The following is a 14,013-nucleotide window of genomic DNA, read 5'->3' as shown; positions in this document are numbered from 1 at the left end:
GTGGATTTCTAGGAGGTAGGAAGGGATCGGGCCAGAGGTTCAGGGCTCCCTGACTCTGAAGGGGCTATGGGACCAGAAGTTTCTGGTGGGAAAGAGAACATTAGCCCAGAGGACTTCACTCATCCCTGAAGCATCCCTCCGCCGCCCCTCATACACCGGTTAAGGGGCCTGGAAGGAGCACAGGACAGGTAGGAACGGGGGAACCAGACTCGAGGTGAGACCCCGGCTCTCAGACCCAAGCGTCCTGGGAGGAACACCCCGGCTTATTCTGGCCCCAAGCCCAGGAGCCCTCCGGACAGGCACAGCCCTGCTTCTCCGCGCAGCCTCCTGTGCTTGGGCACGGAGAAGAGGCAGCTCCCTTCTATTGCCTCAAGACCCAGGTGGCTCATTCCTTCACGTCCTCACGGAGGGCGTTTACCGGGTGTAAACACCCACACGCGTGCCCGTGGGCTCCTCCTGGAAACCCTGGGATGCAGGACGGACGGGGCCCGGCTTGCGGGTGGGAAAGCAGAGGGGCCTCCGAGGCAGGTGGCTCGCTGGAGGTCACACAGCTGGTCGGGGACGGAGCAGGATTTGTATCCGGGTCTGAGCGAGTCCGGGGGCCCGGGCTTCTCTCTTGCTCTCCTGGGTTGTGTGTTCTCGGCTCTCGTGGCAGAGATGCCGCTTGCTGACCACCGTGCCCGGGCAGGGGGAGGGATGGGCAGGAGGGAAGGAGTGTCAGGAATGCAGAGAGCGAGCGGATTGGAACGGGACAGACAGGTGGTGTGTCCCCTGGGGCACTGGTTTTCCAGACACGGGTTTAGCAGCAGACCCCGTTCCCTAAATGGCATCCTGTGCCAGAGTCCGGTGTAGCAGATACATCTAGTGGGGGTACTGGGCTGGGGGGGCAGTACCCGCCCACTCGGCTGCCCTCCCCCCCACCCGCAGAGGCCTCTGGGCCTCCAGGAGTCCTGTCCGCAGACAGTTGTCCGTGCGAGGGCACACGTGCAGTTTCACGAGCGTCTCTGCTCCTCTTCCCCCCACCCCACTCACCCTTTTGTCTGTGTTTTGCAGGGCGACATGGGCTTGCCTGGGCTCTCTGGGAATCCGGGACCTGTCGGACGAAAGGTACGCCTGGGTTTCAGTGCTTTGCCTTGTCCAGTGGGCTTTCTCTCTAGCTTCCTGGCCAGGGCCTGTCAGCCGTCAGGACTCAACAATGCTTGTGCCTCTTCCAGGAAGACCTCCTGGAACCCCAGGCTGCGGTCCAGGAGCCTCCACTCTGCTCAAGGACCGTTAGCCCGTCTTAGTTATTTTCAGCCTGATGTCTAGCCTCCCCGACCATGGTGGGCAAACCTGGTTTGTGCGCAGGGCCCGTGCATAGTAGGTGTTCAGGAAATGGGGGTGGCGGGGGAGGACAACACAGGCCAGGCGTCAGCTACTTTTTGCAGGGCTGCTGATGGGAATTCCAGGAGGTATATATCGGCTTAGGGCCATGTCTTCAGCTTCCACCCTGGCTCCCTGCTGTGGCCGCAGCCACCCTCTCTCTGGGCCATCTGGTTCTCATCTGGACAGACGTGGTGTCTCCTGGCTCCATCTTGTCCTTGCTCGAAGGGTCCCTGTGGCACAGGGGACTCGGAGCATCACGTCCCCTGCATCCCCTTCTCCACCCTCCGTGGCTAGAGCATAACTCTGGAGAGGCCAGAGCCAGACAGGAGTCTGTGGGCATCTGTGGGCCGGGGAAACCTGGTATTGTCTGGCTCAGAGAACACAGGGACTCCCTCTCCCCACTCACTTCCCCTCCACGCTCCAGCACTTGCTGATGGATGAGGTGTGAGTGGAAAAGTCTCTTTCCAGTGCCGGCTCATAAAGCAGCCAGTGGTGGTCTCGCTCTGCATGGGGTGGGAGTCGAGCAGAGGTGGCAGGAGATGGGAAAGCAGACTAGACCAGCTCCTGCTGGCGTGGCAGGGCCCCCTGCTCTCAGCAGATGGCCAGGGAGGCCCAGAGCCCCCATCCAAGAGGGACCAGCTCACCTGGGAAGGGAGAAGCATCTTTCCTAAACTAAGGAAGAGGCTCCGTGTGGTTGGAAAACTGGCAAAGCCATGTATACTGAGGCCCTCAGGCCCCGGCTCAGGCAAGCATGCAGGACTTTGAGCTGTGGCAGGCCAGTTGGGCAGAGCTTGGGGGAGCTCGGGGTCCCAGGCAGGGACCCCTGACAGAGGCGGTGGCCGCGGAGGAGGACGGATGGGCTGCAATCATCGCTGTTTGTAAGCACTCTCTCCTCCCATGTGTGTCTTTGGTGACAACAGCGGCCACTTTGTCCTGATGCTCTTATGTGGCTTTTCTGCAGCGTCTCGTGTGGGGAGCCTTGGGGGTGGCGAGGGGACATCGGTGCGGGGGAGAGGTGGTGTCAGCACGCTGAATTGGGGCGTCACCTCAGCGTGACACCAAGAGGCCTATTCATTCATTTATTCCACAGAAGCGATTGAATGCTTATTATGTGCCAGGCAGGATGCAAGGCGTGGCGCTGAGTAAATAGACAAAAATCCCTGTCCCCCCAGAGCTTGCATTCTTGTGGGTGTGGTGGGGCGACAGATAATAAAAAGAAAAACAGTAAAAATAGAAGCGCAAATAGAAAATGGACAAAAATAGGCAGGGGAAAAGGGAGTTTGGGTTGGGAGGGTTCCCAGGTTAAGAGTGTGGCAAATTAGAGGTGGCACAAAGAGTGACCGTCCTTTGTCACATTGTTTCCTCCCCATAGCCTCGGAGAGTTAAAGCGCTGTTATGCCTGTTTTACAGCTGAGAACACTGAGGCTCAGATCGACCTCACTAATGCATTCGTCTGTTCAGTCATTCTTCCGGTCGTTCAGCGACTGTGCACCCAGGTACCGGCCCGGTGCTGACACCGGTGTCAGATGCATTAGAACCAGGGGGGACTGAGGGCAGGGACTCTGGTCCGGTTGGTGTGAGCAGGACCCAGGTGCAGGATTCTTATATATATATATATATTTTTTTTTTTTTTTTAATTCATGAGAGACACAGAGAGAGAGGCAGAGACACAGGCAGAGGGAGAAGCAGGCTCCCTGTGGGGAGCCCGATGCAGGACTCGGTCCCAGGACTGCAGGATCATGTCCTGGGCCAAAGGCAGACACTCAACTGCTGAGCCAGGCGTCCCAGGTGCAGGATTCTCCTGTGCAGCTGAGACCGAGAGCCCCTGGTTTCATGGAAATCCCTTCGGGCGTTGCTAAGCTGCAGAGCTGGGGTTTGAACCCGGGTCCCTGCCTTTCAGGTGCTTTGTCTCTGCACAGCTTTTCAAATAAGGGGGGGCCCACGAGTGAGAAAGAGCCTCCCTGGCCGAGAAGGTTCATTTGCCTGCCATCGGCCTGCGATGTTTGCTGAGGGCCTTTGCTGAGCCGGTTCCCGAGGGCTGGGCGGGCGCGCAGACTAGGCCGGCGGACCCGGACAGGTCCCAGCTCTGTCCCCTCTCCTGCTGGGTGAGCCCGGGCAGGTGGCCTCCCCTCACGGAGCCTCAACTGCTTCAGGGAGAGGTTGGGCGAAATGGGCTGTTCCAGCCCCGCCACCAGCATGGGGCTGGCCCCCGGGGACCCCGCTTACGGATCTGTTGAATGAATGAATGATCATGATGACCATGAAGGACAAGCGCAGAATGTCTTGCCCATCTGGTACCATCTGTCATCTTGCCTAGTCACCAGGAAGCCACCCTCCACTAGCCACGAAGGCGACCAGAACCTCATTTGCACCGTGGGAGGGTGGAGTCCTGTGCTGCCCCTGGTGTGACCGTCCTGCCTTCTTTCCTCAGGGCAGTGCTTCCCACTGGGGGTGACCTCGCCCCCCAGGGAACGGTTAGCAATGTCTGGAGACATCTTTGGCCATCACGGCTGGGAGGGGGAGGCTACCAGCATCTAACAGGTAGAAGCCAGAGATGCTGTTAAATATGGCCACGTGGGGCGGCCCGGGTGGCTCAGCGGTTTAGCACCTGCCTTCGGCCCAGGGCGTGATCCTGGAGTCCCAGGATCGAGTCCCGCATCAGGCTCCCTGCGTGGAGCCTGCTTCTCCCTCTGCCTGTGTCTCCGCCTCTCTGTGTCTCTCATGAATGAATAAATAAAATCTTTAAAAAATAAAATAAAATAAATAAATGAATAAATAAATAAGGCCACGTGCAGGCAGCTGTCTCTCCACAGCAGACTCCAGCCCTCCAGCACGGGCCGAGCCGCTCTGCGGCAGGGAAGTCCTCCCTCTGGGCCATCCTCGGGCTCGCTTATGCTGTGCGCTGCCCTGGCGTGCTTCCTCTCCACACTCATCGTGATCGTTCATTCATTCAACAAACATGTAAGCAGTGCCCACGAGTGCCGGCCCCATGCTGGTGGCGGGACTAGAACATCCCCCCAGGCAGAGGTCGCGGCTCCTTCGCAGCCTCCTTGGGACGCCGCATGCTCAGCTGGCAGGAAAGTCACTGGTGTCCCTGGCGCGTTCGTCAGCGGGACCAGGTGCTCAGAGGACCTGCCCCTGCTTGTTTCCTTATGGGGGACTTAGCACAGTGTGGATCACATGCATCTGCTCTGTCCCCTTCCTCCCTCCTCTCCTGCCTGTGGCAGACATCACTCACTGATCTTTCTGGTCAAGCCCCGATGTGGCCTCAGAGCCCCTCTCACCCCATTGCCCCACGTGGACGGGACTAATGGAATGAGGTTGGTTCTCCAGTTGAAGCTTCCTCCTGGCGCCCTCTGGCAACCCTCTCCCTGACCACTGCCATGCAGAGCCCCCCTCCCAAGAGGCTTCTCCAGGCTCCCCTGCTGCTGGGCTGCCCCGGGCTTCTGGGGCCCCTGCCCACTGCCCTTTCTGAGCCCTACTCCTGCTCTGCTCTCCAACCTGGCTCCTCCTTCAAGCCCGTTTATAATGTCACCCATTCCGGTTGGCTGTCTACACTGTCGTAGCATGCGGTGCTTCTCCTTCCTCCCACTCAGGATATGTTGCCCTCCAGAAGGCAGGGGGTGAGTTTGTTCGGTCCACCGGTGTATCCTTCGTGCCTGACACAGGGTCACGTTTGGGGCTCCCCAAACCTTTGTTGCATGAATGAACAATTGGTCGAATGAACGAGCCAGACAGAAATTGTGTATTCCCACCGCACCTGTCTCAGGTACCCGTGGAGCGGAGTTTGATGTCAGGTGCCGGGCTGAGTCATGATGGACTGTGCTTTTGGCCAAGCCACACGTTTCCAAGTCCTACAGTCTTTGAGCCAACACAGTGCTTTGGGGAAACTGAGGTCCAGAGAGGACCAGGGACTGTGCAGTGTCACGTAACGAGTCACCCTGCCTCCTGGCACGCTTCTTCCCCGCTGAGCCCGACTGGGGCTGTCTGTCCCGCTGACTGGCCCGGGTGGGCTGTGGGCTGTGGTGATGTTTAGTGAGCCTCGTGGAGTGCGAAGCAAGCAGGGAGTTCCGTGTTACAGCAAAGAGACGCTGGGGCCCGGGGGCACAGCTGAGGTCCCCAGGACCCCCGGGCAAGAACAGGACCCCCCTCCCCCATGCTCCCTGCCCAAAGCCCAAATAGCATCCCCGGCCGACGGGGAGACTGTCTGCAGCAACAGTGAGGTGATGTCTGGTTTCTCCTTGTGCATTGTAAGCAATGATTAATCTGGCTCCCAAACCAAAATATAGACCGAGTTCTATTATAAACACGGGTCCTGTGGAGACCCGCCTGCTGGGCAGCCAGAGGCCCCTTACAGACTCCGTGGTCCCCGGAGCTCCCCTGAAGCACCCGCGCTTGCCCTGGTACCAGCTGGGCACCAGGCACCCACGGGGAAATCACTGCCCGTGGGTCCACCTTGCGGTAAGTGCCTACCCCGTAATTGCCGGGGCCCAGGAGAAGATAATGATTTAGACTCTTCCAGGTCCTGGGGCCCTGTCATTTGAAGCTATTTGGCTGGCCCCAGCTTGGTAAACACTGTGAAGGTACTTCCAGGGGGCACAGGAGCCCCCCTGCACCCCCCAGCCCAACCCCGTGCCTCGGCCGTGCTCCGTCTCTGCTGCTCTCAGCCAGCCGGGAGGGGTGGGTCATTCGCAGCCACGTGCAAGGCCCTCAGGGACCACTGATTGGACCAGACCAAGGAATTGTGGCCTGTTGGACAAAGCACAGCCCGGCGGGTGGCGGGGGGAGGGTCTAGAGTCCAGGTCTGGGCTTGGCCATAATTTGCTCAGTAACCTTGGGCAAGTCCCTGCCCCCTGGTAAGCCTGTCCAATGACAAAGGCGGGCGGATTGATGGCTCAGGTCTCCTCCAACTCAGATACTCTAGGGTTCTGTGGCTGTCCCCTGCCCCAGGAAAGCTGCGGGGTGATCCACAGCTGGGATGATCCCTCTGTCCTGGGGGGGAGGGACCATAAGGGGGTCGTTCCCTGTGTGGCCCTGTGGCTCTTGGATGTGGGCGTCGGGCCGCCGTGAGCATGTCTTATCCCGTGATGGGGTGGTTAGGACCTAGGGACTGGCGTCACACCTGGCGTTGCCCCTGGTAGGCCGGAGAGCCGCAGGAAAGGCTCTTCACCTGTCTGAGCCTCCGTTTCCTCGTGTGGCACACGTGCATGGTAACTCCTACCCGCTAGGGATGGTCGCAAGGACTTGATGAGCTGATGTATTTATTTAAGGCTCTAGGACCGGGCCGGGCAAAGGGCCGGCCACTGTCCCTATCCTGGAGATCACACATTTCCTTCTTCCTATGTCCTGAGTAAAGGGTTCACTTGAAACCTTCTGGGATCTCCCTGGCAACACTTCTCTGCTGAAGCATTGGTTTCCAGCAGATTTCTTCCTGGCTGCAGGCGAAGCCAAAGGCGCTGGTGATGCTCAGAGGCCCCCTGGTCCCCTTTCTTGGTTCTCTTGGGATTCTTCCCCCGTTATTGCCCTGGCTTTTGGCAGCAACCCGAGGCAGGCTGAGAATGACAGTGAGGCTCAGAGAGGGCAATTGCCTGAGCGGAGGGAGCCACACGGTCTGAGCTCAAGGCTCGACTCCACTCTTCGTGGGAAAGGCTTGGCTGGTTTTTCCTCATATGCAAGTTCCAAGTGGAGAGAGGATGATAAGGACGATTACGCGAGTCATATCACGACACGTCCCTGCTCAAAATCCTCCTGTGGGTTCCCTCCATTCTAATGCCTTATGTGCTCTGGCTTCTGGCTTCTGGCTTTTTCTTAACTCATTCCGCCCCAGTCATGTAGGCAAACCTGCCTGGCTGCCCAGCGGGCACCACCCCTCCCAGTAGGCCTCTCTGTGTCCTCTGAGTCTGCTCACTTTTCTTCGTCATGCTCATCACTACCACACATTTGCAATTAAAAAAATTTTAAATTACGGCAAAACCCCCACAACATAAAATGTACCACCTTAACTGTGTCTCCAGGTAGGGTTCAGCAGCGCTAAGGACATTCACGTCGTGGTGCAACCCGTCTCCAGAACTTACCCTTCTTGCAAAACTAAAACTTGACACTCATGAAAACAATTCCCTATTTATCCCAACCCCCGGACGTTATCTTTTATATTTATTTGTTTTTATATCTCCTTCATTAGGCTGCGAACTCCACTGAGGCTAAAGGGTGTTGTCTCCTCCTTCATCCCAGGTCTAGGGTGATGCTGGCACATACAAGTTCAGCAAGTGTTTGTTGAATAAATGAGTGAATGAATGAAATACGAAGCTCACGGTGGTAACAGCTTGCAGGTCTTTACAGGGCCCCTGAATTCAATGCTGGGGACTGTGCTAGGTGCTTTACACACATTATATCATGTGATCCATGGGCCAGTCCCTGTATTTCCATTTACAAAAGAGGAAACCAAGGCTCAGCGAGGCGACACCAGTGGCCTCAGATCATGCAGCCGTCCAGTAGCGAAGCAGGATAGCCCCAGATCTCAGCCACTCCGCATGCTAGCCGCCGGCTGTGGCCTACGCTTCAGTTTGCTCCCTGGGGGAGAGAACGTGCACCCCAGGTGGAAGAAGCTCACAGGCCACGTTGCATCAGTCCCACGGGCCCCGCGTGTGAGATGTGATCGTATCGCTGAGCTGTGCTGAGGTATGAGTAGGTGCAGAAGGAATGCTTGTAAACTCCCCAAACCTCTTGGATCACACCGATGATGCTGTTTATAATTAAGAGTCCTGCTTCCCGGGGGTCTGGGGTGGGGGTGGGGGGGTTGCTGAGTGCGTGTGCCTGTGTGTGTTTGCTTACATGCATGAACTATACGTGCCTGGGATGTCGGCAAAGCCTCTTCCTTGTGGCCTCGGGCATCAGAAGGACCCGGGATGGGTGCGAGCGCGCTGCTTCTTAGCGATGGCACTGGGGCATTCTCTGAGACTCAGTTTTCTCCTCTGTGAAAATGCAGATGATAACCCCTGCCTCCCCGCTGCACCTCGTGTGGCTGGTGTGAGGGCTAGAGGGGGCCACGTGGGTGGAGTCTCCGGTAAACCGCAGTGCGTGGAGGGGGTGTGCAGGCATCGTCTCGTTTATCACGCTCTGGGGGAGCCGTACAACTTTGGAGTTCTCAAGGGCGGTGAGGGACAGTGGGAGCCAAGCCCTGGGCTCTCTGTGCGAGGGGCTCTAACGGAGATCTGTGTGGCTGCCCTGGCTGAGATGCAAGGCCCCTGCCCGGTCTTATTTCACAGCTGCCGTCAGGGGATGGAAGCTTGAAGTCTGGGGTTTCCCTCCGGAGAGCCCCTACATCTTAGGAAATGGCTCTGCTGGGTGGCCCCAGGGCCACGTGTAAGCACACGCTCGTGTGATTCTCTTGACCTAGAGACCTGGTAGTTGGGCCACGCGGACCGAGGGTTGGGGTTGGTGCTGGCTTGTAGCCAGAGTCCTTCACAATCAGGCATTTGGGTGGCCTCATCCTCCCCAGAAGGGGAACTGGGACCAGTGGGAGGAAGGGAGGCCGCTATTTCGGTGAATGTATTTGGTCGGTATGTGTGAGATCTTTCCTGATAGGGGGTTTATGAGAAGGGGCAGGTCTTGACACAGATCCCAGCACCGCATGGTGGTTGAGCGTATCCCAGACCCGAAGGTCCTAATTGGCCCACCCATCCATCGAGAACTCGCTCTACCCCGGCTTCGGATGGGCTCACCCCCGTCTGGATTTGGGAGGGATGGATGGTGGGGATAGAGCATCACTCCGCCACAGGGGCTGTATCCCAGTTCAGCTCACACACCCTGCCGGAGGAGTGAACCAGCCTGCCGATGGCTTCTGCTCCGAGGGCCGTCGGTGGCAGAGGAAACCACAGCAGGCTGCCGACCCTGACGGGCCTAGGTCCGATCAGCGAGTGGTCACTGAACACACACTACACCCCTGCCGTCCACACAGCGTGCAGTGCTGCAAAGGCAGGCACGGCGGCCGGGCCTGGGCCATCGGACCCAGAGGCCTTCCTGATTCAATCCCCCCCCACCCCACAGGGACACAAGGGCTATCCTGGACCAGCGGGGCACCCCGGAGAACAGGTGAGGGCCGCAGCCTCAGCCCTGCCCTGCTTGCTCCCCCCCCACTCCACCCCTGTCTGCCCCTGGCCTCCTCCCTGGGCCCCATGCCGTGAGTGAGCCCCAGAGCCAGGCGGCTCTGCCTCCCATCCTGCTGGGGCCCCAGAGCCGACCCCACCTCTCCCCCAGCCGCATCTGCCTGAAAGAGCTGGAGTCCACGCCGGCCTGGCGTTGGCATGAGCCACCCGACTCCGGCGAGAGCCATGAATAGCTGGCCTGTTCCGGGCGATGTTAGGGGATATTATACAGGCCGCCACGGGGATTGCAGGAATTCGGGCTGTACTGGCCCAAGTCAAATAGCAGCCCCTGCCAGCGTGGGAGAGCCAGCCAGGGCTCCTCAGAGCTTTCTCAGTCCTGGGCTGCCAGCACAGGGGGTTTTGTCCTTCTGAGCTGGTCTGACCGGTTTCACAGAGGGGTGGGCTGGGGCCCAGCAGGCCCGTGCCTTCCCCTTCCTCCCCATCCAGCTCACATTCCTGCCCTTCTCTTTGTCCATTGTGAGTAAGCCCCCGTCTCCCACCGCCCCCCAGACCCAGAGCTGGGCCAGGTCTCTCCTTTCCTTACGTTTCTCTTCATTCCTTTGCAGGGGCAGCCGGGACCTGAGGGCAGCCCAGGGGCCAAAGGTTACCCTGGCAGGCAGGTGCAGTATATGGCTTCTGGAAGCTCGGTGGCCATGACGATGTGGAGATGGCCACGGGTGTCCCCCCACCCCCACCCCAGGCAGAGGGAGGCGGCAGGCAGGGGGCTGAGGAGCCACCCCCGTCGGGGGGGGGGGCCTGAAGACAGGGCTTTTCAGGGGGCTGGACCAGAGATCCCTCTCTTTGAAGGTAGTAGGGCACGGGATGCTCAGAGCAGAAGAAAGGGGTTCTGGTGCTGTGGGGTTGGGGCTTCCGGGGCTCCTCCCACTCAGTCTTCCCCACCCCCCATCCACTCCCCCGGGACTCTGGGGCAGAGTGGGGTGCTCAGTGTGAAGACTGCAGGTCCAACCCCACTCCCTTTCTACAGGGTGGGGGGCAGCTGAGGCCCCGAGGAGGCAGGACTTGCCCTGGGTTGTTGGCAGCAGGGAGAACGTTTCCCTATGTCCTTGCCCCTCTGTCTTTTATGTTTCAGGGGCTACCTGGACCGGTAGGAGACCCTGGCCCCAAAGGCAGCCGGGTAAGTGGGTCTTGGCAAGTGCCACACAGGTGGGGCCCCGGGTGGTCATTACCTGTCCCCGCAGCGGGCCTGATGGGAGGTCAGAGGTGCAGGGTCTGTACACAGCGTCTGGCAGGGGGGCTGGTGCCTCTGCCCTCCCACCTGAGTGCTCTCCGGAGAGCCAAGGGGCAGCAGGGTGGACAGGTGATGGGGGATCCTTGAGCCAGGTGAGCCGGCTTGGTGCCCGTGGCCCAGCTGCCACAGTCAGACGTTTGCCTGCCTTGTCCCCCAGCACATCCCAAGAGCTAGGGGACCTAAGTCAGGGCTACTTTGTCTGCTGTTAGAATCCTGCTCCCCTCCCGACTGAGGTCTGGGGGACCCCACTTTTGACAGAGCAGGGGTGACTGATGGGTGATGCTGCTCAGGCCCGGAGACTGATGGAGCATCTGCTCTCCCTTCCCTGGGACAAACCCCAAGTAGCCAGCAGCCTCAGTTTGCCCACCTTTATGATGGGAGTGAGGTCCATACCTACCTCTAGCATGGTTATGGGGATACCAGGAATTTGGAAGCAAATACTGCTGAAGAGGGGCCATCAGGTGGGGGCTCCCAACTGGGTTGTGGAGAAGATTCTGGGTGCATGGAATGGGGGTAGATGGAGTTTGAAAGTCTAAGAGATAATGTGGTGTAGTCCCCTTGTCTACACACAGGGCAGCTGGGTTCATGGTGGGGACCTGATAGTCCCGGTTCACTCTGCACACCTAACGTGGAGCTGGGATGGGGACCCAGGTGTCCTGTGGCCCGGCCTTGCTGCCTCTCCAAGAAGGCTCAGCAAGTGGGTCACAGCCCTCGGGCAGGCTGGGTCAGGTGTGACGTGTCCTCCACTCCTGAGCCAAAGCTATTTATGACCACAGTCTGGGCCTTAATCCCTGCAGCTGACATGTGGCTGTTAGAACATCTGGGCGGTGGGCAAGGAGGTGGGTGGGCAGGTTCCTCAGGACGCGATGATGTCAGTGATGATGATGATGGGTGATGTCATGCAGGGGCCGAGGAGGCTCCTGTCCTGGGAGGCTGGGCCCCCCTACTTTTATCCAGCTGTTCCCACGAGCTGTGGCCCCAGAGGCATGCTGATGGCATTTGGGGTGGCTTGCTGTTTGCCATGCTGATGGCATCTTGAGACCACATGCGGGGAGAGAGCTGGTCTGGCCCCAGCAACCCCCTCTCTGGGTCCCAGGGCCCTGAGCAGCCTGGATGAGCTGGGAGCACTCGAGCTGCCCTCCCTCCCCTGCCACCACCAGCCTCATATTTATGAATGAGATAAAATGCAAGCTATGGACCAGGGCAACCGGCTTTGAGAGCTGCTGTGCCCTTAACCAGCTGTGGGATGGTGGGCAAGTTGCCGGACCTCTCTGAGCCCATTTCTCATCTGTGAATCTGGGATAGAAGCCCTGGTTGGCAGGACCAATAAAAGTCCCTCGTTACGGTGATGGATGTTCATCACTGGAGGGTGAGGAGGTTCAATGACGTCTTGACCTACTAGGGGAGGAGAGATGGTTGTGAGCCTGTGTTGGTTGCTTGTTTGTCGGGGGGCAGTGTAGCCGAGTGGTTAGGAGGCCCGCCTGGGAGTCCGTTGACTCCAACTTAAATACCAGTTCTGTCGTGCTCTAGCCCTGTGACCCTGGGCAAGTCACTTCACTTCTGGGCCTAAATGTTCTCCCCTTTCCAGGGGGCCGACTGATTATAACCTGCTTCTGGGGTGGAGCAAGGACCCAATAGATGCTTTCCTGCCCCCCAAAGCCCTGAGAACGTAGTTTGTGAGCGTTATTATTAAATCATTCCACAAAGATCTAGAGAGCACAGATAGTGATAGGAGCTCTGGGTCCCTGCCCTCGAGAAGTCCCCAGGCTAATGAGGGTGTGAAGCGTGGACACAGATAATGGAAGGTAAAACATTGGAGAAAATGGTAAATCCTATTAACTGAGGAGCAAACATGGTGTGTGGGTGGAGGGAAGAGCCGGGAGGAGAGAGCTCGAGCTGGGCTTGGGAGGGGTGGCCCTGCCGTCGCTGGGGTGGGAAGGGCCAGCCCGGTGCAGGCACAGCGCGGAGGCAGGACACCAGGCACATCCTGGGACCTCGGACTCCCACCTGGCTGCCCCCGGGCTGCTTGTGTCGCATCATCTCCGAGCCTCGGTTTCCTTGTCTGTGCAGCGGGGCAGCTGACAGCCAGTCGGCAGCGTCGCTGGGGGCTCGGACGCAGTGGCATCCGCGTGCCGCCGGGACCTCCGCTCAGGCCGCCGCGGGTGGAGGGAGCCCCAATTCCGGGCCCCCCCCAGCAGGCTCCCTCGGGGCGGGCGGAGCCGGGTGCGCTCTAGCATCTAACCCAGCCGAGAGCTTCCTTTCTGCAGGTCCGGGAGCCCCGGCGCGGGGCGGGCCTCCCCCCGAGAGCGCCCGCGCCCTTCCCTGGCGTGAGGGTATGTGCCTTTGGACTACATCGTGGAAGCCAGCACCATGCAGTCCATGGGCATATACACTTGCCTCAAGGCCTGTGTCGTCGAGGAGTCGCCGGAGCCGCTGCTGCCACCAGCAAGGAAGAGGAGCCTGGGCGTGGGAGGGCAGTGGGACGCGGGCGGCGGGGCCGGGCCAGCCACACCCCACCCCTCGGTCCCTCTGACCCCCTACCTGCTCTTTCCTAGGGCTACATTGGACTCCCGGGGCTCTTCGGCCTGCCAGGGTCCGATGGAGAGCGAGTGAGTAGGCCTCGTTTGTTTATCTCCCGCCCACCTACCCACCCCGGTCTTCTGGGAGGAGTCCTGGACTCCCTCCTGGAGGAGGTGCCCTCGAGTTGCATAGGAGCCCACCAAGGGGTCGAATCAAGGCAGTCCGGTCCCCTCCAGATGTAAGGGAGAGTGGGGACAAAGTCGGGGAGGTACGGTGACTGGCACGTGTGACAGTCTACGCCGTCAGAGCTCAGAACGCGAGGCAGGAATGGTAGGAGACGAGCTTGGGGAGTGCGGGGGGCTCCTGGGCGAGGTTACGTGGGCGTCGGGCCCAGGGTCAGGAGGGGGACGTGATTCTGAGGCATGGACAGCTTCTGAAGGGCTTTCAGCGAATGAGACGTGGGCCTGCTTCCTACTGCGGATCACGTGTCCGCTCGCTGCGGCCCGAGGGCCAGATCCCGCCAGCCGTCTGCGTATGCAGTGGTGCCGAGTACAGGCGTGCTCGTTCGGTTACCTGCCGGCTGCAGCGCCTCGTACTCCTGCTGCCTCGGCAGGGACCGCATGGCCCACGGGCCTTTCTGCCCTGTCCCCTCCCAGCCTGAGCCCATAGTCACCTCATAACAAGCTGGGTAGAGAGGACCTCGGGAGAGCGGCGGGAGCACCTGCTGAATACCGG

At 59.6% G+C, this 14,013-nt stretch overlaps 1 protein-coding gene across 6 annotated transcripts in view; it reads left to right on the top strand.

Moving 5' to 3' along the window:
- Nucleotides 1-14,013, top strand: part of COL27A1 (collagen type XXVII alpha 1 chain) — a 133,455-nt gene that overhangs the window by 35,529 nt on the left and 83,913 nt on the right. For all 6 annotated transcript variants that reach the window (XR_011995411.1, XM_026002815.2, XM_072727562.1 and 3 more), the window contains 5 exons: nt 1,054-1,107; nt 9,412-9,456; nt 10,076-10,129; nt 10,600-10,644; nt 13,314-13,367. Coding sequence is in view for 5 of the 6 variants with exons in the window: in XM_026002815.2 (XP_025858600.2) it covers nt 1,054-1,107; nt 9,412-9,456; nt 10,076-10,129; nt 10,600-10,644; nt 13,314-13,367 (252 nt within the window). In the remaining variant the exon portion in view is untranslated. The remainder of the gene's footprint in view (nt 1-1,053; nt 1,108-9,411; nt 9,457-10,075; nt 10,130-10,599; nt 10,645-13,313; nt 13,368-14,013) is intronic.

The sequence above is a fragment of the Vulpes vulpes genome, chromosome 12 (genome assembly GCF_048418805.1).
Source record: "Vulpes vulpes isolate BD-2025 chromosome 12, VulVul3, whole genome shotgun sequence".
NCBI lineage: Eukaryota > Metazoa > Chordata > Mammalia > Carnivora > Canidae > Vulpes > Vulpes vulpes.
The sequence above is the reverse complement of the archived record's forward strand: the minus strand, read 5'-3'. Positions and strand labels throughout refer to the sequence as shown.